Below are 24,723 nucleotides of genomic sequence, written 5' to 3'. Positions count from 1 at the left end.
ACACATACACACACACACGACAGGCTTTGGTTAGCTCAAGGCTATAGTAGAAGACACTTGCCCAAGGTGTTACGCAGTGAGACTGAACATGGAACCATATGGTTAGGAAGGAAGCTTAATTATGAGAATAATTATGAGATGATATATGAAGAAAATAATAATTACCTGTTTTATTAACAACAGTTGTTTCATTGAAATGTATTTCGTCTGCAAATTAAAGAAAAAAACTTAATTAAAAATCAGCAAAAATCTCTCTAAAATGCATGAACATTATTATTGATTTGAGAAGACGATTCCAGTTTCATGCAATGTTTAACGTTCTCAGTAATTATTTCCATTTATTTGGATGAATGAGTGAATGAGCAAGAAATTTGTTGGACACAAGAAATGGCTTATGATGATGTGAAATGATGAACAGACAGATAACTTCATCGTCGTCCACTTTTCCATGTTTGCATGGGGAGGATGGAAATTCTAGAGGCACATAGCTGGATACTCTTCCTGTCACCAACATGTATATGTGTGTATTTTTGTCTTTCATCTAAAGACAAAGATACAAGCGTCGCTGCTTAGCGTCTGATCGAAGGATTCTTTACCTAAATTCAGTGGAATACATCCACTGGTTTTCAAAAACAGAAATATTAATATTTCTAAATCTCTCTAAAGGAGACTACGGCAGCGGTACTGGATATTAATAGTTATCATCCTATTTTTCTGGACTGCCATGTTGGCTTGGCAATAACTATTAATATCCAGTACCACTGCCGTAGTCTCCTTTAGAGAGATTTAGAAATATCAATATTTCTATTTAATTATTTCTCTTATATCTTAAAGTATCAATTATAATTTTATGTATAATCTTATCCTCTGCCTATATATATTTAATATTATATTTATTAAATTCAAATTACGACAAACGTAAATAAACAAACGAAGTTTGCTTTTAGAAGCATTGAGATGTCTTTTAGAAAGTTAAAGAAGTGGTCCACAGCTAACCACCTACACTTTTCTCTGCAAAATAGGGGTAGTCTATCCCGTGCAGGCTATATTATTAGCATTATTCTGCGATTGAGAATTTAAAATCACTTCTTTAACTTTCTATTATATTTATTGTTATAATATCAGAAATATGCTAAATTGTAGTGAACACATTTTCCTATTCTCTGAATTTGATTTCCACCCCTACTTTCTAATACTTATTCCAGTAGTTTTCAAGGTCTTCCCCCTTTAATGGGATAATCAAGATATATAGTATCAACACCCCTTATCCTTTCTTTTTCTTCTATTTTTTCTCTTCTACTTATCATCCCTTCTCAATATCCCACGCCTTACCAACTTTTGTAGACAGAGCTGGATGTGTTGTTCCATCACACATGATAGCTTATTAGGCCAACATGGTATTAATTAATTTATCACCGCTGACCAGAATATACGTAAAACTCCCATTAGACTTAATTCTAGACAGTTGGAGACAATCCTCTCTCGTTTGCTTTGAAGTGTTGCTAATTGGGTCACTAATTTCAATTATTCTTTCCCCCACCCCCCAACTATAACCTTAATTATTCTCTAAATTCTATTTGTTCTGGCGTGATATAAATTATTTGGTAAAGTCATTCTCCCAACTGAATAGCAGTAGAATCAATGTAAATATTTCGGCTCAGAAGAAGCTGTGACAATGTCAAATCAGTCGAATTGTCCTTTATGTTTGAAGTTCATGCAGTCATTTGACGAAAACAGTTTCTTTACAATGATGTAATGTTTTCATTGACCAATTAAATGAGTTGCTTGAAAAGGGTGTAATGAATTGACACCTATACCTCTTTGTTACTCAAAAAACATTATTTTCATTTTCCCTCTTCTTGAAAATTTGCCATGCAATGAAAGCAGGTTAGAGATCCTTTTTAATCCTCCTTATACACATCTATATAAAAATATGCTTTCAGTTTAGCATTCTGCCTTATCATTATTATTATTTTTTAAATTTTTATTCTATTCTTTTCCTATTATTTTTCAATGTGCGGTTAACACAACCCCACCATTTACTGACTTATATATGTATATATATATATATATATATATATATATATATATATATATATATATATATATATATATATATATATATATATATATATATATATATATATATATATATATATGTATATTTGATTACTTATTTTTAGTCAATTTGTATATACCTTCTCTTGATAGGCCTTTCCATATATTTTGCATTTTCATGTGCTTATATATTTTTTACCTTCTGTGCTTTTATATATGTATTCCTTTTATATGTTGAAGGCCATGGTAATGTTTATATCTCATGAAACGTATAGAAGCCTGGTGTTATATAAAGTCGTTGATTCAAATTTGATGTTTGTTTTCTAATCAATGTTTCTTTTATCTCAGTCTCAATTTCATTTGAGCATTTCTTTTTTTGTAGTCCTATAAACTCTTTTGTCTCTATAAAAAGGTGGCAAAAATTATTTCTTGTCATATTCATACATACATATATCTATATCTATACACACACACACACACACACACACTCTCACATATATATACATATAAGTGGTGAGAAACGATGTTCAGACCCTGAGGAATGATAAGGAACTGGGAGATATGTGGCTTGTCCTTTTAGGTGGTAGAGCCACTTAAAAAGTATCTGTGCCAGTGATGCATAAACACGCCAGTGCTGCTGGCACATTAAAAGCACCCAGCACACTAAGTGTGACTGGTATTAGGAAGGGCATCCAGCTGTAGAAACCGAGCCACAACAAACAATTGGATTCTGAACAGTTCACAGCTGGTCAGCTCCATGTCAAACTGTCCCACCCATGCCAACATGGTAAATGGACATTAAATGATGATGAAGATGATGATACACACACACACATGCATACATATACTTGGAATGGTGAAACTTGAACTAGATAGGGCTATAGATAATAATGTGGAGGTCTTGACGTTTCTTTCGTCTTTAAATCGTTTCAGCCATTGGACAGTGGCCATGCTGTGGCACTTCCTTTAAGAATTTCTTAGTCAAAGGAATTGTCCCCAGCACTTATTTATTCATGCCTGGTGCTTATTCTGTCAGTTCCATGTTGGTAAACTGTTTAGTTCTAGAGATGTAAACAAACCAACACCAGTTTTCAAGTGGTGGTGGTGGTGGTGGTGGGGGACAAACAGAAACACAATTACACACACACACATAGATACAAACATACAAACACATACGCACATACATACAAGAGACTTCTGTCAGTTTCTGTCTACGACATCCACTCACAAAGCTTTCATCAGCCCAGGGCTATGAGTGTGATCAGAAATTAATGCAAATTCTATTTGTATTACTTTTTGACATACAAATACCCATATTCCTTATTAATATATATATATATATATATATATATTAATATTTTCTTGGTTGAAAAAACTTCAATAATGAAAATATGTTAATAGTTACCAGGGTACCAAAAATCACACATATATATATATATATATATGTGTATACACACATACACAGACATGCACTCATACATACACACATACATAAATACATACATATATATATATATATATATATATATATATATATATATATATATATATATATATATATATATATATATATATATATATATGTGTGTGTGTGTATGTATATATATATATATACTCACACACATACATGTATATATTATATGTGTGTGTGTGTATACATACACACAAACAAGTTTAAACACTTTCTAATGATTTAATTAATGAACCGTAGCAGTTTGTTGTGGCCTCTCCCCTCTCAATAATTACAACCCCATCTCCCCACTATGAGTTTCAAATATTCTATCCCCTCAAACCATTGTTTAACTTTGCACATTGTTCTGTAATGGAAAGTTCAGATGATTTCATTCTTGATTCCTGGACATTGACAAAATCATTTCCTGATTAGATTTCCTCTGGAAAATACCCTTTAGTTGACTGTTCATTACATTATCCACCCAACCAGTTCATGACTGCGTATATGCGATGAATATATATGTGTGTATATATGTTTATGTATATGTCTCTATGTGTATGTGTAGTCTATTTGTACGGATGTTGATGTCTGACATTTCAAATACAAAACATTTAACCCTTTTCATGCTAACCTGCTCAACACTGCCCTTCATTCTATCATACAAATTCCCTGTTTAAAGTGAACTCAATTAAAACCTTCCATCAAAATTTCCTGTTAGTTTTTGTCCCAAACACCAGCTTAATAATGGCAAAGCTATTTTACTAAATTCTTCCTTATTTTCAAAACTAATTGCAACAAAGACAGAGTATTTCAACAGAAATAGGGTAAGAAAAGGGTTGAACGAGACAAGTTCAGACACACCACATACCTTTTGTTGTTCGAGAGAATCCTGTCACTGAGGAATTGTGAGTGTTGCTGTCTTCATTTCTTTTGAATTTATACTCTGAGTAATTGCGGATCAGACTTATCTGAAATGATAGATTTGAAACATCGTTAAGATAACTGAGCTGTTTGAGCTCTGATTATGAGTTGCCTCAGTTTCTGGTCAAGGGGTTCGTGTCGTTTGTCCGAGCATTTTCTGTTTGTGTCAATGTTCTTTGGTGGAAGTAGGGTGGGTGGGAGAAACATTAAATCCCTTCTTCTCTCAAACCTCATTTCAAGTCAATCAATCAACTATCCATCAATCAACTGATCCATCAATCAACTGATCCATCAATCAACTGATCCATCAATCAACCAAATTTTAAAACAAGTTTAATAAAGAGTTCCTACTGCTTGTCTTTTCTCCAAACCAGATATATCTTCTCGGCAGGTCATTAACATTTTTGGTTTTAATTAAGAGAGTGACTTAGCATTCTCCACTGACGATGCGAATATGGAGCTAGTACTGAAGAGGAATAGAACAGTCAGCAGTTATAGACTACTCCCACTGCCTGTAACTGAAAGATGTACCATTGCCATGAGTATCATCATCATATTCAACATGAGCACCTCTACCACCACTACTATTGCCTCCACCACCATTACCATAATCCTCCTTAACATCCAGTTTCCATGCTGGAATGAGCTTGACAGTTTGACAGGACCTGACAAGATGGACGAGTGGTCCATCACGCACCACTATCTACTTTGGCATGGTTTCTATGGTTGCATGCCCTTCCTAATGCCAACCACTTTACAGAGTGTACTGGGTGACTTTTTCGTTCATGGCACCAGCACTAGCAAGGGTCACCTCATAACTCTAAGGTTAAAGTCCTAAAGAGGCCCTTATAACTGAAGGAAGATAGAAGAGGGAGTGGGTGGTGATTTTAAGTAGAAGGATGGGTGATTGTATTTTAGAGAGGAAACAAGTGAAATAAACAGGGGACAGGGGATAGGTAAGGGATTAGCTACAGGGTTGAGAAAAAGAGGAGACAGAGTTGAATGGTGAGAGGTTGGGTTGTGTAGTGAGGATGATGGTGGGAGAAGGTCAGGTCCAGGGCTATCCCTCATTATAAGTAAGTTCCAGAAGAGAACTTGGAGTAAAGTTGTCCCCACTAAAAGTGTGAACCCAATCATTTTGAAATATGAAATTCTCTTCCATGAAACATGTAGCCTGACTCCCTAACATCTCTACATGTTCTCACGCTAACATTCATGTTTCTCGGTCAAATGTAATGCTTATTTATTCACATTGTTTTGAAATAATCAGGCTTTATGTCATAGCTTCAAGATTTCATTGATATGGTTGTTTATCGTTAGAAAGAGATTGTAGGGTAGGTATGAGAGGTCAGATATGGCTGATTTGAGCATAAAACAGAGAATATTGGGGCTGGATATGATATGGCCATTTTAAATGCTAAAAGGTTAAAGAAGGTTAAGAAAATATATTTACTTCATTGATTTTCAGAGTTTTATTTTGAAAATGGAGATTTATGTTTGTGATATCCCCGTTTTCATACGTCTTCAGATTAAAATACTTGATATAGTTATTTCCATATGTACCAAAAGAGTCCCATTTCAAATGTCTGGTGAAAGAAGATAACGTGTCTTGGATTATTTCTATGGAGAAAATTCGTTCATGTTCTTCAGGAGAAATAACTTTCAACAGCCAATTCTTGCCTGAAATAAAAATTTAGAAAATATGACTTTTAGTCTGTGTGTGCATCCATACACACATGCATACACATACACACACACACACACACACACACATGTATATAGAAGGTATCCCAAATTTCATAACTTTACATACAGCATGGGGTAGACAAAGACTTAAAGATAAATAAATAGGTAAATAATAATAATAATACAATTTACAAAGTAAACACAGCAATGTCACTCAGCACACTGCCTCGTGAAGGTCACTGCTTGCTCTCACTGCGCTTGCAACCATGTGCTGCCATCTGTTAGTGTGATACAGAACTAGTCCAGGAACTTTTTCATACCATAAGTCCTCAAAACATGTCTACCCAATTTAATGACTCATAACTCAATTTTCATTTCCTTTAAGATTTAACTCATTAAAAATAATTAAGGGAGCCAGACTAAGCTTTGTGCAAGAGAAATGTGTCCTAAAGTGCTACTGGAAGTTTGAAAATGCAAAGAAGAGAGTTTAGGAGGGAGTTTCAAAGAGATCCACCTACGCGACTTAATGTCATCCAAATTAGAGATGAGTTTGAACATGGAACTATTCAGAATATCTACAAAAATATTCTGAAAGATATGGAAAAGCCCCACAAAGCAAGAAATCGTACACCAGACATATTGCCAGAGTTCATGGAAATTGGTGCCGTGAGTTATGAGACAAAAATCTGAAATTGAAAGTTCAATTGGATTTTGAAATGCTTTAATTGAAACAGTTTCATTCCAAGAATAGTCCATGCTCTCAAAGAAGATGACCCAAAGCAAAGACAAGAGGTTTCTAGTGATATTTGGAAGGATGTGTAGGAGATGCACTCTTCCTAATAAAAATTCTTTAAAGTGATGAAGCTGAATTTAAATTAAATGTCTTAATGAACCACCACAGTTGCCTCTAATGAGAACCTGATAATTAAAATATTAGAGAGGAACATCATGTTAATTTACCAGGAATTACAGTATGGTGCAGCTTCCCACCAAAAGAATTAATTTAACCATTCTTTACTTTACAGTACTATAACTGATCTCGTTAATTTACTATGAAAATCTGTCATGTCAAACATTCAAAGGATTTTAAGAACTTCATATTAATTAAACACAAATTTATCAAATATGTGAATTCTACATATCCCTTTCCTTAAATTTCCTTAATTTCAATTAAAAATATTATTAATCCTACTTTGAGTAGAGGCGCAATAGCCCAGTGGTTAGGGCAGTGGACTTGCGGTAATAGGATCGCGGTTTCGATTTCCGGACCGAGCGTTGTGAGTGTTTATTGAGCGAAAACACCTAAAAGCTCCACGAGGCTCCGGCAGGGGATGGTGGCGAACCCTGCTGTACTCTTTCACCACAACTTTCTCTCACTCTTTCTTCCTGTTTCTGTTGTACCTGTAATTCAAAGGGTCAGCCTTGTCACACTGTGTCACGCTGAATATCCCTGAGAACTATGTTAAGGGTACACGTGTCCGTGGAGTGCTCAGCCACTTGCACGTTAATTTCACGAGCAGGCTGTTCCGTTGATCGGATCAATGGGAACCCTTGATGTCATAAGCGACGGAGTGCCAACAACAACAACAATCCTGCTTTGAGTTCTCACAAAATGACTATCTCCCTTTTAATAGTTGTGACCACCAGAGGGACCCCATATGTTCGATGTGGTTATTCAATGAGATCTTACTTTTTAGAACTTCACAAGAATATTTCCATGCATTTGTGTTATGTAGCTTAACACAGCCATATTCTTCTCCGGTAAGCCATTTTGTCATGACAATCTGAAAAATTAATTAAAAAATGGTTTTAAGTTGATTAGTTATATGACATGTTTAAATTAATACAAACCTCTACGTTGATTGAAGTGGGTGGTCAGGTGGCTTTATGCCAAGACTAAAGTATGATAGAGAGACAAGCTTATGTGTCTTGCTGCAGAGGAGGGTACATGGCTGCCACACATTAAATAAAGGCAGTTGGGAGTAGTTGGGAGGGGCTTAAGAGGATAATGATGCAGTGCCAGAGCAGACCCTTAGGGGACAAGAAGGGACAGATACAGAGAGACTGTGGGTTACGGGAGGGAAGGAGGGAGTGGGGTCTTTTCTAGGTGTTTGATGGGAGAGTAACAAAGATGGCTAGAGATGGGTCTCTCTCTCCCCTTTCCTTCCGCTCTCTCTCCCCCTCCCCCTCTCTCACCACTTATATATATAATCTATACGTTTCAAACTTTAGTACAAGGCCAGCCATGTTGGAGGAGGTGGCAAGTCAAATACATCGCTTCCAGTATGCAACTGGTACTCATTTTATCAACTCCAAAAGGAAAAAAAGGTAAATTTTTACCTCAGTGGAATTTGATCTCAGAAAGCAAAGATTGAAGAAAAACCACTCAGCATTCTGTCTGCTGTGCTGACAATTCATTTAGATCACCTTAAACATATATGCACACACACACACACACACACACATCTTTATAAATATATATATATATATATATATATATATATATATGTGTGTGTGTGTGTGTGTGTGTGTGTGTGTGTATAAATATATATAAATAGTGTGTATATATATATATATATATATATATATATACATATATATATGTTTTGTATTTCATACTAGAGAGGAATTGAAACAATTGTAGGCATCTATCTATCTATCTATCTATCTATCTATCTATCTATCTATCTATCTATCTATCTATCTATCTATCTATTTATCTATCTATCTATCTATCTATCTGTCTACCTGTCTATCTATATATCTATTTATATATCAATCTATCTATTTATCTATCTATCAATACACACACACACACACACACACACACACACACACACACACACACATGTATATAATGTGCATTTTTACTTTAACAATAGCAAAGACAAAGCAAGGAAGAAAAGAAAGAAAAGCAAACACAAAATTCGAGAAGGTGAAAATACTTACTTTGGATATTTTAAAAGGCTTTTTAGTGCCTTTGAAGTCTATTTCCACCTCGCTGATGCTTATATTTGGAATATTGGTAACAGCAGATATTGTGGGAAGGTAAGCTAACTTTTGGAATTTTAGAAGAGTTTGGTTCCTTGTCAGTGAAGAGTCTGATTTTCTGCCAGCCATCCCAACAAATAGCTTCATTCGTCTTATATCTTCTATTTGCTTGGATTGAGAGCTTAGTTCTATTTTCCATGTGGAATCTAAAGAAGAAAGAAGAAAATAATTAAAGGAAAAAAAAAACAATAACAAACGTGCTGTAGTGGCTGTAATTCATTAACAAAAAATATGTCCAGCAACCAAACAGAAAAAATGGTGAATTACTTGACATTTTGAGATTTGAGTTATTCTTCAACAGTAAATGACTGACTTTGTGAACCTTTGACATTTGACCTTTTATCTTGTTTTAAATCATTAGACTATGGCCATGCTGGGGCACCACCTTGAAGAAATTTTAGTCGAATGAATTAACCCCAGTACTTATTTTGCTTTTCAAAGTGTCTTTTGATGAACTGCTAAGTTACAGGGATGTAAACACACCAACACTCGATTGCAGACATTAGTGGAGGACAAACCCAAAGCCACAAATACACACACACATCGCAGAATTCCTTCAGTTTCCATCTCCAAATCCATTCACAAGTGTTTGGTCGGCCGAAGGCTACAGTAGAAGACACTGGCCTAAGGCACCACACACTGGGTTTGAACTCAGAACCATGTATTTGGGAGGAAATCTCATCATACAGCCACACCTGCATCTAGCCGTGCCCTTTGTTACCATAATTCTGCTGAAACCTGCTTTGTTTCAATTAATTTTGTGAATAATGAAGAATTTATTAATTAATTTAGCTCTTATTAATCTATTGTCTGGAATATAAATTAACAAGGAATTCCGATGAAAGGTTTTCATTAAGGTAACTTCAACCCTTTTCATACCAAACCCACCTGAGACCATGTCTGCTTCTACGACACAGACTTACAGCTTTCATCTTCATAATCTGGTCAAGATTGCTTGAACACTTTTAACCTGTACATGCCATACCCCTCAGTCCTGCATTAGTTGAGGGAGGTCTTTGGGGAGGCATCCACTATCTCTGAGTTGATCTACATATGTTGTGTTTGGATGACCAGCTTGAGTAAGGCTATGCTTTCATGTCCCATAGCAGTAGGTCACTTGCCACCTCTTCTATGGCTCCCCAGCAATGTCCTTCAAAGTGCAAGCATCTTTCCCTTATAATGTTGGAAGCAGGCAGCAGATCTCCGTACAGCTGTTTCTTGGTCGGATGAGTCCGCCAAGATATGTTTAAGGCTGCTCTTAACATTTGGGTGTAAGTTCCATCTTGCTTGGATTCCAATATTTAGGTAAGTCTCCTGGCTGTTGCTCCATATAAAATACTGACTCTACCACAGTATGGAAAAAAACTTCTCTGACAGAATTGATTTCCAGACAACATCCAGTTTGTTTAGAACCGACCATGCTTTGGCTGTCCAAGTTTTTACATCTTTGTCATTTGATTCGAATTAATTTATTGTTTTAAAGTGATCTAAACTGTAATCTTCGATCAAAATTTTATATTAATTTGTTTCAGACACCAGCTTTATAATGAGAAAGTTTTTTTTTTACTAAATTCTTCATTATTTTAAAAATTAATCAAAACAAAGGCAATATATTTGTAACAGAATTACAGTAAGAATAGAGATAAAAACAACAAATTTCTATCTTGGATCTGGGGGAAGTATTTGGTTGGTTGGTACCAAAATGGTTAAGAAAGAAATGAATGGAAGTTGTAACATATGTAGTTGTGTTATGTTTAATGAGTTGAATAATTAATTAAAGAAAGAATTATCATTAACAATGTTTCTTAATGACACTAAACATTTTCAGTATATATAAGGTGTTGATTATTTGGAAAACCTGCCTCAATGAATTTCTTCTGATCCATGCTATAGAGAAATGAGATAAGAAATATCTTTTATCAACTTACCATTTGTCAAGAAACATCTATGGTAATAAAGTACATTAAATAGATAAGGAATGAAAATACAGGAATATATTTTGTAATTGTCCATATTCTGTAGTTTTACCTAAAAGTAAGAGAAAAAGAGAAAATTATGTCTCCAAGAATTACATGGGTTTAGACACAGGGGTCACTTTGTTCTGGATCCAGTAATTATGCAGATGAGAAACACCTAACTTATCCATTAATTCAGCAATTTTATCTCTACTTCAACTGAAATATTCTTTCAAATATTGATTGTCATACGGCACCATGTTTACAGGAGCTCAGCTGTTTAAGTACAAGGTGCATTGCAGTGGCTTCGAGACTTTTTCAGGAGAGACATTTCTTAATTTTAAAGAAGTACAAAACTCTAATCTCCTTCAAAGTAGGATCCTTGGACTTCAATGCACTTGTTGCAATGTTCCAGTTACTTAATGAAGGCCCCATGGAAGTCCTTTAAAGTGAAGGCATCCAAGACCCTTGTCACAGCCTCCTTCATCTCCTCAATGTCTTCAAATCATCGTTACCTGCGACCATTGTCTTCAATAACTTCACCTCTTCTTTTCACACTCAGGTGGTAATACCGTCCTATTTTGGTATCACCCATCACCCGTGTTACATCCCATAGTTATTCATTAGACCACCCCATACTGCCGGCCTTCTATCATATCCGATCAGGTGTAGTTCATTACATAACCCCATCCATCATTAAATTCCTTTTTAATAGGTAACACTCTACTTCACTATAACCTTAATTTCCATAAATGTTTGATTTTCAATAGCCTTGTACCTGCTCCCTGAATACCCCTATATTTCTGTATCACCTCTGTCTCCCTTCCGTGGTCTTTTACCATCAGCTAGAGATTCCTATACTCCCACCCTATACCAGATTGGTTTGTATTCTTTTATTTTTATTTTATTTTTTATCCCCCCCCCCCATCACCCTTTCCGTTTCATTTATTTATCTTTTCTCCTTGCCTTATCCTTAATTGTCCTCTCCTTATCACTATGCCAAGCCTATCATAATAAATTATCTCCTACACTCCACTCCAGCCCACCTAGAATCTAGCCTAGCAAACTCCTTCTCACCTGAATCACTAACCTTGGATATCATATTATACCCTTTTCTTAACCTAAACAGCCAACATACCTGCTCATTCTCCCATTTTACAGTTGGCCTCAACAGACTCTATCCACATCCTGGCTGTATTCTTGGGATATTCTTTTGTTTTGTTAAAATTACTTCTCATCTGATGATTAACGTCTTTTATAATAATGTAATGTTCTCATTCTTCCATTAAAAGGTTATGCAAGAAATGAGCTGACAATTTCTCCATCGTTTGTTCTTATTCACTTGATTATAAACCTCAAGGGAACTTAAAACTTGTCAGACACCTTAGAGCATACCAACAACGTACAACTCAAAGTAATGTGTGCTTTGGACCAGCCCCTTAGGTGCTAAATTCTCAAAGGGTTGGTTTTCTCTGTGTAGACTACTAAAATATCTTATCAGATATTTCAGCTCTCACCAACCATAGGCCTGAACCAGAGTGATTACCCAATCCTACCTGGTGCATACCTTTTCAAGTACCTGATTCTACCTGAATTCTCAGGTAAAATTTATTTATATATATATATATATATATATATATATATATATATATATATATATACATACATACATACATACATATATATATATATATATATATATATATATATATATATTATATATATATACACACATACATACATACATACTCACATACATACATACATACATACATATATATGTATTTATTTATTACATGCATATATGTGTGTCTGTGGTTCTCCCCCCCCCCACACACACACACACACTACCATTTGACAACCTGTGTAGGTGTTTTCACTTCCCTGGAACTTAGTGGTTCACCGAAAGTGATTGATAGAATAAGTACCAGGCTTTAAAACAAAAATACAGGGGTCAAGTTGTTCACCTAAAATCCTTCAAAGCAGTGCCCCAGTATGGTCGCTATCTAATGACTGAAACAAGTAAAAGAGAAACAGATGACTGTAGAAGCCCCGGAAACATGTAAAATGTTGAAGTTGAGTGAAGAAGGGAAACATCTTTCGAAATGAAAACAAAAATAAATAAATGTGTGACTCACTGCTGTCCCCAACCAAAAATTTCCTTCACCATAAAAAGTTATTCTTGTTATTTGATTCCAGTCCATTGGAATAAAAAAGGATGTATTTGATGTTCTAGAATTTCTTCTAAATGTAATATTAGTGTGCCCATAAAACCAAGATTCAAAAGAATAGTTATGATCGTCATTTGGCTCACTGCGTATAACTTCAATAGTCCATGGTACCACTGGAACGTAAGAGATAAAAACTGGACATCAGTAACAGCAAAATTTCAAAATTAATAAACTTAAAATGATAATTATTTTTATAAAGAGGAAGATTTAAAGGGAAATTATAAGAACATGATTGGGAAATATTTATTTTCTCTGCTCTTCCACCATTTTTACATTTTGGTGAGACTGTGTAGGAGGAAGTTTGCTTCCCTGCCACATGGTTCTAAGCAAGTGTCTTGTACAACAGACTTTGGTCAACCAGAGCTTTGTGAGGGGATCTGGTAGATGGAAACTTAAGGAACGCCATGGTATATATATATATATATGTATATATCATCATCATCATTTAACATCCGTTTTCCATGCTCGCATGGATTGAACGGTTTGACTGAAAACTGGTAGGCTGGTGAGCTACAACAGGTTCCAATCTAATTTGCCATGGTTTCTACTGTCAGATACTCTTCCTAACACCAACCACTCCAAGTAGTGGGTGATTTTTATGTGCATTTGGCATGGGTGCCAGTTATGTAGCACCAACATTAGCCATGACTGTGATCTTACTTGGTTTGACAGGTCTTCTTAGGCACTATATGTTGACAAAGGTCCAGGTCACTTCTCATTGCCTCAACGTTTGGAGATCATGCTTCACCGTCTTGTCTCATATCTTCCTGGGTCTACCTCTCCTCCAGTTTCCCTCCACAGTTAGAGGTTGACACTTCTTCCCACAGTCGTCCTCATCCATACACATCACATGACCATACAAGCACATTAGAGCGCCGCATCTCAGGTGGCATCCGGTGCGCTCTCAGCGGCCCTGGAAAATCCGGGTCTTTTACACACCACAGCTGATGCCTCTTATGCCCAATTATTCTCTCAAGATGCTTACACTCTGTTGTGCATGCATACTGACATAGCACATCTAGCGATGCATACTAGCTTCATTTCTTTTAAGCCTTCACATGTCCTCAGCGATCACTTCTACATCATGTGATGTTATGTCCCCCTTCTATTTCGTCAAAGGCTTCAAGTAAAACATCTCTAAATCTCTGTCCATTCGCAGCATCTTTAAGCTTCCAGACCCTTCTCCTCTAAGCTGGTCATCCATTTAGCCCTGATCCCGAATGTTAACAGATTAATCTGTTCTTTAGCACAATCTTCTAACATAGAGAAAAAGGGATATGAATAAATTTTAACTAATAAAGTTTACATTAATAAAAACAGTGAAATGTCTGTCAGTTTCTTAGTCAAGTTAGAGAATGCTGATGAGATGCAATAGACTGAAACATATCTGTGGGTATCTAATCCTTTAACATGGATTAGATATTCCCTAATCACCTAAATTAACTTCTTAATTTTTTGAAATTTTTTCCCACTTTCTTTAAATACTGCCAATTGTGAATTGCAAAAGAATTTTGTTTTAATTTCTCTAGTCAATTCAGAAAATTTCACTTAAGACTTTTTACATGTGACATTCAGTACATCACTTCTTAATTTGTTTCATACAAATTCATGCCATTGGTATCTTTGAGTTATCTCCCTTAGCTAATATTTTTGCCCCAAAATTAATTATACAGAATATACTAACTCAAAATTATTATAACTGATTTACTATTTGTAAAAATCATTATTAGTCGCAATAACTAAACTATCCTAATGAGGTCTAACAGATTGAAGTATAACCATTGTTGTCCCCCTTGCCTGCAAATCAAGACCAGTCTTTCTTTCTTGATAATCATTTAAATTACTTTGAGAAATTTATTCCAATCTCTTAAAATTATCTCCCCTTTTCCTTAACAGTTGCCAATGATTGGACTTAGAGTTTTCCTTTCTCTATCTAAACAAGAACTTGCAAGGAATTTAAGAAGGTTTTTCATACATGAACCCTTAAATTATTTATGCAAGATCTTAAACTCAGAGTAACATTACTGCTTTAGCCATTTAAAAAAATATTACTTTTATATCCATTTTCATATGTCAACATTAGTTGGAAAAGTTATTGAAAATTTCAAATAATGATTTGTGGTTGAGATATGATATTGATTTTATACCTGTTTGTCTTTCTCATTACTGACTACACAACTGTGAATTGAACCACTAAGCATAGAATAATATGTCGTTCATGGGGATTGAATGGCAGCAGTAAGATTTGAACTCCTTTTTAGTTGAGCACACTAATCTCATAACCCTTATTATTCCATGTGTGTGTGTGTGTGTGTGTGTGTGTATGTCAACCAAAACAATTCCTTAATAAGTTGAAAAGAAGAAAAACAACCAAAAACAAAAACCAAGAAAGAGCCCTAAGGCAAACAGCTTACTTTTCATTAATTTGATAATTGTGTCATTACAAAAAGTCTTCCCGCATTTGCCAAAATACATTTCTTGAAGATCATCGTTTTGAACGGACACCTAAGATAAGATAAATAAACAAAATTAACAGCAACAGATTATTTAAAATAGATTAATAATGATGTTGATGATGATGGTGATGATGATGACATTGATGATGATGGTGATGATGATGATGATGATTAAGAGGGTGATGGTTAAGATGATGGTAGAATGTTTATAATGTACAGTCAGTACTTTGTTTCTCAGTTTAAGATCAGTTTGGAGTAGTGCACACACACACACACACACACACACACACACACACACACACACAATTATCCAGGGCTTAAATACTGAACTTCTGTACCTTTGACCTTTACATTGTCAAAGCAAAAGGATTAAATCCAATAATACCAAAAGCAACAAAAATACTCTCACACCTTGTGCCTCCCTAACGAAAGAGAAACATCTACAGTCTTGTTTATACAAAGTTCCTCATGCATGAATAAATTATAAAGCATAACAAAAACCCAAATTTAATCAATAAAAAATTGTTCCAAAACACATTCCCATAACAACATATCTAAAACTGTCAATTTATTTATCTATCTGTTTGTCTGTCTTTCTCTCTATCTCTCCCCCCCTCTCTCTCTACATATGTATGTATATATATATATATATATATATATAGTTTTAGGGAAAATAACCAAGTTTCAAGAACTCATCGATGAAAATCCACTATCACATATAGAAAAATTAACAATTAAAAGCACAATAAATGAGTATAATATAAAGCAAAGTAAATATAAGATAAATATAATAAAATGATTACACGTGTTTCATAACTAATTTTCAAATAGAAAGGAAATTTTAATCGATTAAAATCAATTGAAATTATCGAAAATTAAATTCTATTCAAAAATATAGCTAATCGCCAGATCTTAAGTAGAACAATAATTAGATATATATATCTCAACCAACAATAAGTACCAAATGAATTAATATGAAATACTTATTTTATAAAGATAGAAAAATTATTAAAAATATCAAAATAATAACCATTCAATAATCCTCCCTTCCTCCATTATAATAACATGTATATTATATACAAAAAACAGCTTACATAAATTATCATTGTTTTAAATTATCTTTGTTTTAAATACAAATTGAACGAAGTTTAAGTTTAAAATAATAATGAAGATAAAATTAGTACATATTTAACCGGTGTAATAGTTAAAGCTATACTATTTAAAGCTAAAAACGTTTATTTAATTATCATTAAAAATCAATTGAATAACAGAAAAATACAAGAATATTTATTTCTACAAACGTAAGAATAAAAATATGAATGAAAAAATTATGAATGAAAAAATTATGAATGAAAAAATTAGGAAAGAAAAAAATTATTAAGAATAAAAGATTAAACTTTATATATATATACAAAGTTTTAATAAAAAAAACCTTTAACGATATTATAAACAATAAAGACTAATTATTAATCAAATATTATCAATCAAAAATAATCGAAAATATAACAACACTATTCAAATCGAAGTTCTAATATTATGTAGAAATGAAACTATAACTTCTAAATAATTTAGTGTTAAATTAGTTATCTATTAAACAAAGATAATTTAAAACAATGATAATTTATGTAAGCTGTTTTTTGTATATAATATACATGTTATTATAATGGAGGAAGGGAGGATTATTGAATGGTTATTATTTTGATATTTTTAATAATTTTTCTGTCTTTATAAGATAAGTATTTCATATTAATTCATTTGGTACTTATTGTTGGTTGAGATATATATATCTAATTATTGTTCTACTTAAGATCTGACGATTAGCTATATTTTTGAATAGAATTTAATTTTCGATAATTTCAATTGATTTTAATCGATTAAAATTTCCTTTCTATTTGAAAATTAGTTATGAAACACGTGTAATCATTTTATTATATTTATCTTATATTTACTTTGTTTTATATTATACTCATTTATTGTGCTTTTAATTGTTAAATTTTCTATATATGATAGTGGATTTTCATCGATGAGTTCTTGAAACTTGGTTATTTTCCCTAAAACTATATATTTTATATATATTTTATCTATAAAGCTCAATGTAATTTTAATTTTTTATAAATTGGTTTTAATTGAGTTTTTACCTGTAATTTTGGATTTTGTCCCTAATATTATTATTATTATATATATATATATATATATGTATACATATATATAAGGGCAAGATTGAGGGATTCAAGTGTAGCAAGTTAGTAAGCTTCAAGCAGTCTGTGGCATGTAGAGAAAACAAAATGTGGAGAGTGTGTGGTCAGGAAGAATAACAATTTATTTTTATATACTTCATGGTAGGCAACTAGCGTTGTTCTGAATGTGAATAAAGATTCAAATTGAAGTAGTGGAACAGTTAAAATCCAGGCTACATATGTTTCTTATCTGGCTGATCTTCCAATATAATTATTATGCAGAGATGGGTATGCAGGTAAGCTATTCATCAGGCCCAAAATACCTTAATTATATGAAAGTTACATTGTCGTTTAAGAATCCAAGTTAATTCATCAAAGATCTTAGTTGAAATGAGTGAAGCCAGAACAGCAAAATCAAAAAAACAAAGGATTGAAGAAATAAAATGATTAAGAAGTAAAATGTGCATCAATGTCTGTGCCCATTTGCACACTCTCACAGGCAAAAAGGTAAACATAAAAGAGACCACCAAGAAAAGGAAATATGTAACAAAAATGCCATAATGTAATGGTTATGAATATACAGAAAAGATTAACGTACAGAGGATGTAGGAGAATTAGCCAAGGAATTATCAAGGTGAGAAACTATTATTTGTAACTTAAGAATGTGTTACATAACTTATCTTTACAGTTAAGAACAAGGTCATTTCGTTCATTAATGCAGTTACTGCATCATATAATGGAAAAAAGTTCTGCAATGCAGAGATGGCATTTTTTTTCAGAACTAATATATGGTTTAGCATGGGTAGCAATGGACTACTTTATACTTCATAAAACTGAGTAAGGTTTTAGCTTATGAATGAGTCTAGATTGAGATGTACTGTTAGTTTTTGCTATATACATATAGTTTACTGTTTTGTTATAGTTAGGATCAACAGAAATATTATTCTAGTGAGAGATAAATATCATTTAATCTTTGTTACTTTGTGACTTGTTTCAGTCTAGTCATTAAATTATGGCCATGCTAGAGCACCACCTTAAAGGGGTTAGTCAAACAAATCGACCACAGGGCTTATTCTTTAACGCCTAGTACTTATTCTACCAGTCTCTTTTTGCTGAACCGATATGTTACAGGGACATAAACAAACCAACATTGGTTGTCAAGTGATGTCAGGGCAACAAACACAGACACACCCACACACATAGATGCATATACATATACATACGACAGTCTTTTTTCAGTGTCTGTCTACCAATTACACTCACAAGATTTTGGTTGGCCCAAGGCTATAGAAGAAGAAGCTTGCCCAAAGTGTCACACAGTGGGATTGAACCTGGCACCATGTGGTTGGGAAGCAAGCTTCTTACCACACAGCCATACCTGCACCTATACACAAAATTTGAAAAAGCGCTTCTAATAGTTTCATGCAGTAGAGATACAATAATTTGGCAGTTTTATATAACATAACACATGTCTCCATGCAATCTTTGAAACATGTTATATAAATCTGCCAAATAATTGTACCTCTAAGGCATGAAACTATAAGTTGGTGTTTTTAAAATTATTGCATAATAAGTGGTGTGTGTGTGTGTGTGTGTGTGTGTGTGTGTGTGCATATGTGTGCATGTATGTGTGTGCGTGTGCATATTAATTTCCTTACCCCATCAACATCACTGTTATCAAATTCTGCAAAACCTGGCTTTGTTGTATTGTCTAATTCAAATTCAGTGTTGAAACATTTCTGTGCCTTTTTACTTGAAATGTTTACATATTCCACCTTGTCCAAAGAAATGCGAACAGAATTGAATTCCTTTAAAGAACAAAGGGTCATGTTCCACATTGTGGCCTGGGTAACTGGAAAATAGTTGGAAAAAAAAAACAAGTTATCAAATTTTTTTAAAACATCAAAATTCTTTTACAATGTGACTAGTTGTACTGGTATTCTATTACTGGTTACAGCCGGAAGCTGTGGGCATGTCCCATCCCAGTTATACAAGGAAAATCAGAGTAAGGTGAAGGTGTGGCTGTGTGGTAACAAATTTGCTTTCTAGCCATGTGGTTCCAGGTTGATTCCCACTTCCTTGCACCGTGAGCAAGTGACAGAAATGAACTCTACAATACACTGCCACAGTAGCGCCACCTACCAAATTCCACTCTTTCACCATTTAGTATTCAGATTATTCGATTAAGTGTAATACTTATTTATTCTCATTGTTTTGAATTAATCATGCATTCTTTTGTAGCTTCAAGGTTTCGATGATTTGATTGCTTATTTTTAGAATGCCATTGCATGGTAGGTGTGAGAGGCTGGATATGGCCAGCTGGAATATTTGAACTGGAAGGCTGGTTTGAATGGTGAAGTATTAAAATTCTGTTGAGTTGAGGTTATTGTTCAAGATACTAATAAATTTGAAACCAAGTGGAAAACACAGGTGAGGGAAACAAAGTTCTTAACCATACACAACCAACCATGATGATTGCACAAATAAATAAATAATTAAGAGAACTTACATAATAAACAGGGGAAGATTATGACTAAAATACTCCAAAATGGAAGACCCAGCATGGCAGGAGATGGAAAGAATTGGTTAGTCTGGAGAAATGGTGATTTTTCCTTTTTCCTTTTTAAAGGTCTTTTGCAAAGAATGAGGAATTTCTATATCAAATATTCTTAGAGATGAATCGTCATTAATTCCTTTTCATTTATCTGTTCAACTATTTTATAAACTGCAAAACACAAAAAACAGAATATTGTCAAATGTCAGTTGATATTCTAAACCATTGAATAATTCTTGTTTTATAATTCTTACCATGTCAAATTCTTGTGCTTGCGGGTTGTGGAGATTACGAAATTGAAAGTTCTGGACAATATTTAATGCTTTTTTTAATGTTTGGACACATTATTATTGCATCAAAGCTGTTCTAATATATAAACTGGCTTCTAGAACATTGCTAAAAACTGAATAATTGATATTATATATGTGTGTGTGTGTGTGTGTGTGTGTGTGTATTTATGTATGCATGCTTGTTCAGTTTTATTTCAAGATTTCTTGTCAATACAGAAGGAACTGGTTTCTAACCTAGATCCAAATCTTTTTCACTGGAATTTCAACATTAACAACAGGGTATTTTTGTACGTATGTATGTATGTATGTATGTATGTATGTATGTATGCATGTATGCATGTATGTATGTATATATATGTGCAGATTTGTATGTTTTGCTTTGTGTATATATTCTCATGCGTATAGCTGCATATCTAGACATGCTCATATATACCTTTAAAGGATAAACTTCTGGAGAGTTTTACAGATTTTTACTGTTCCAGTGATGGCTTGGATCTGTAGTCATCAAATCAGCTTTCTGCTTTCTGGTTTATGTATGTATGTATGTATGTATGTATGTATGTATGTATGTATGCATGTATGCATGTACACATGCATATAAAGCATCCATTACAGTCTTAGAGTGGTTAGCTTTAGGAAGGGCTTACCAGCTCCAGTCAAACATTCCAACCATGCCAGCATGGAAAGCAGTCCTTAAATGATGATATATATATATATATATATATCATCATACATACATACTGACATTGTACATCTAGCGAAACATACCAGCTTCATTTCTTTCAGGCATTTGCATGTCCCCAGCATGCCCAGCCCATGTTTACACCCAGGCATCATACAGCCTTCCTTTCATTCTGAGGGAAAGACCCTTTTTTACCAGCAGAGGGAGAAGCTCTCTGAGCTTTGCTCAGCCTATTCTTATTCTAGCAACTAGGCTTTCAGAGCATCCACCACCACTGTTGGTTTGGTCACCTAGATAGCTACAGCTTTCCCCACTGGCATTTGATGGAATCTATTTTCTGTACATTAACCTTCCTCTGATATTTCTGCACTTCTTATACACCATTTTTATATGTCAAACAGTATTCTATACTAATAAAATTAGTAAAACTAAAACAATTACTATTAATTGACCTGATGAACTAATTATAAAATGCCAACATTTTAAATACAAATCTTTTCTGCACTACAAACACATAGAGTTATACTTATCCTTATAACTACAGTTACTAAATTATAACCCTAGTTTTAATACTCAGAATATATTCAATATATTTTAATAAGTGTATCCTTACATCTTAATGAAAATCTTCCATACCTTAAACTACAATTTAACTCTACTAATTTAATAATTATTATATTCAAATTTAAACACTTCTATTTTTCAAAAAATTCTCCCTTTTTAAATGAAATTCCTCTATGGATTACACAAGTGACATTTGATGGTCTTCAAATAGCGACTTATATAGGGGCATAGAAGACAGCATGGAGGTGAAGTGGCAGCATCAGTGGGGCCAGCATTAGGATTAGAACGTACACAGGGAGGGGATGGCATTATTAACCAAATGTTAGCATCAGAATATGGCAGCAGAGATAAAGTAATATCTTGGCCCCCATGCCATTCTTCGTCTTTAGAAATTTTCTCCTGTGTTAGTTGACCTCTCAGACTAATTCTGGCCGAATATGACAATGGAAGGGGGAGAAGGGAGATAGGGGATACGAGTTAGCTCCCATAGAATATGACGGAGGAGGAGGACAAAGCGAGGACGAAGGCTGAAAGACTGTTTCCAAACCATTTAGGCAGAAGCCTGTTTGAAGCACACCATGTAATTCCTCATAACTTCTTGTTTATGTTTTGGAATTTAAAAAAAAGTTTAGCAAATTTGTATTCTATATATGGGAATTCATATTACAGTGAAAAACAAATTTGTTTTTAATTTTTCGATTTTGTTTTTAAAAATCTCATTTTAAAAAACGGACAGTCCAAACTTTTGGCTTAAATCCCAGCAATGTGGACCATTAAATGTGTTTATGAGGAGAACGATATTGAAAAACATCTATACTTCAGAGTGACAAACGAGGAGGGTGTTAGGTTGTCGTGTGATGTGTTAAAAACAACAGTCAAATAGCCACTAAGCATACACAACATTTTTTTTCCCTGTCGTTTTTGCATAAACGTATGAATTCTCGTGCGTGGAATACAAATTCGTAAAATATTTCTGAAAGTTCCAAAAAATATAAAAGTTATGAGACTGGCTGTTATGGGAGTGGTGGAGTGAATAAGAGGAGAGGGCGCAGGTTTGCGATGGAGGTAGAGGGGGGAACCGGATGAAACGCATTAACTCTGGCAGTGAGGCTCGGCTTGGAGTGTGCGGGTTAGGAGGCGATGAAAGTAGGCAGGTTGTTACGGGAGTGGTCTGGTGTATAAGGGGACGAGTAAGACCAATTCCGACTGAATCCGACGAGAGAAATGGGAGAAGGGAGATAGGGAAATATGAGTTTGTTCTCTTGAAATGTGACGAACGAGGTGGGCAGAGCAAGGACGAAGGCTGATAAAATGTTTCAAAATCGTTGAGGTGGAATTCTGTTTTAACCATTCCATGTAATTCCTCAAGACTTTTTTTTTTCACTTTTTGTAAGTTTCTGGAAAGTTTTTGTATCCTATACACAGGAATTCATATTACAGTGAAAAACAAATTTGTTTTGAATGTTTCGAATTTATATTTCTTTAAATCACATTTTAAAATATGGACAGTCCAAACTTTTGGCTTAAATCCCAGCAATTGACCATCAAATGTGTTTAATGGGGAGAACGATATTGAAAAAACATCAATACGCCAGAGTGACAAACAAGGAGGGAATCAGGAGATCGTGAGATGTGCTAAAAACAACAGCCAAATGACCCCTAATCACACGCAAAATATTTTTCCTTTTGCTTTTGCATAATTGTATGAACTCTCGCGTGTGGGGCACAAATTCGTAAAAGATTTCAGAAAATCCTGAAAAATAGAAAAAAATATGAGGGGTTATATGGAATGATTAAAGCAGAATTTTGCTATCATTTAGCCATGGGGGGGGGGGGAGTGGTCTCTTGGTCAATCGCTGCATGGCCCTAAAACTTTTTTTTATTTAATTTTATTTTCATCCGAACACCAACGTTGAATCTAACCAGGCCATCATTATGACAATGATGGTCAAGTGAGAGAAATGTGTTTTCCACCCAAGAATAGAAAGTTGGGTAGAAAATGAAAAGTGTGTTTATGAGGGAATATGAACGAAATGTTGAAAAGAATGTTGTGGGTGTGTGTGCAAGCATTTAAAACAGCGGAAATGTCATACGAGAACAGTGGGAACATTAAAACACCGAGAAAGGAAAAAAAAAAAAAAAAAAAAACTGAAAGCGAACAAAAATAAAAAAAAAAGGCAAAAACAATACATAAACACAATTAGATAATTGAACGGGCATTCGAATGAGAGAGCATAAAAATATAAAATATATTTTGTATATATATATATATATATATATATATATATATATATATATATATATATATATATATATGTATATATATATATATATATATATATATATATATATATATATGCACACACACACACATACACACACACATACATAAAAATAATATGAAATGTTTAGTTCACTGGTGATCTAAACGGATATGGTGAGTAAGTGCTATAACTGGTTACCCGTTAGGTTCCAAGTTCACTGCTGAGGCTGGAACTAAGGACCCATATTAGGCTTCCGAGTTAGGACGTATATATATCATATTAGAGAAAAAAGGTTTTTGTTTTTGTCCTTCTTCCTCTGATATAAGATATATATAAACATGTGGATGCGTGTGTATGTGTGTCTCTCTCCCTCTCTCTCTC

The 24,723-nt window shown here is 34.0% G+C and overlaps 2 protein-coding genes across 2 annotated transcripts in view; one reads left to right on the top strand and one right to left on the bottom strand.

The window, feature by feature from the left end:
- Nucleotides 1-24,723, bottom strand: part of LOC106880589 (uncharacterized) — a 32,734-nt gene that overhangs the window by 7,234 nt on the left and 777 nt on the right. The window contains exons 2-11 of the mRNA XM_014930593.3: nt 20,498-20,713; nt 19,647-19,840; nt 15,770-15,860; nt 13,263-13,468; nt 11,098-11,197; nt 9,068-9,315; nt 7,809-7,902; nt 5,886-6,112; nt 4,380-4,479; nt 166-207 (exon numbers count right to left, since the gene is read on the bottom strand). Of these exons, the coding sequence (XP_014786079.1) occupies nt 166-207; nt 4,380-4,479; nt 5,886-6,112; nt 7,809-7,902; nt 9,068-9,315; nt 11,098-11,197; nt 13,263-13,468; nt 15,770-15,860; nt 19,647-19,840; nt 20,498-20,552 (1,357 nt within the window). The 5' untranslated portion in view covers nt 20,553-20,713. The remainder of the gene's footprint in view (nt 1-165; nt 208-4,379; nt 4,480-5,885; nt 6,113-7,808; nt 7,903-9,067; nt 9,316-11,097; nt 11,198-13,262; nt 13,469-15,769; nt 15,861-19,646; nt 19,841-20,497; nt 20,714-24,723) is intronic.
- LOC106880587 (uncharacterized) overlaps nt 1,635-24,723 on the top strand; it is a 68,198-nt gene continuing 45,109 nt past the window's right edge. Inside the window, exon 1 of the mRNA XM_052976990.2 lies at nt 1,635-1,887. The gene's annotated coding sequence lies outside the window, so the exon portion shown is untranslated. The remainder of the gene's footprint in view (nt 1,888-24,723) is intronic.

The sequence above is a fragment of the Octopus bimaculoides genome, chromosome 26 (assembly GCF_046866305.1).
Source record: "Octopus bimaculoides isolate indiv1 chromosome 26, ASM4686630v1, whole genome shotgun sequence".
NCBI classification, from domain to species: Eukaryota; Metazoa; Mollusca; class Cephalopoda; order Octopoda; family Octopodidae; genus Octopus; species Octopus bimaculoides.
Note: the sequence above shows the minus strand (reverse complement) of the source record. Positions and strands in the feature narration are given on the sequence as shown.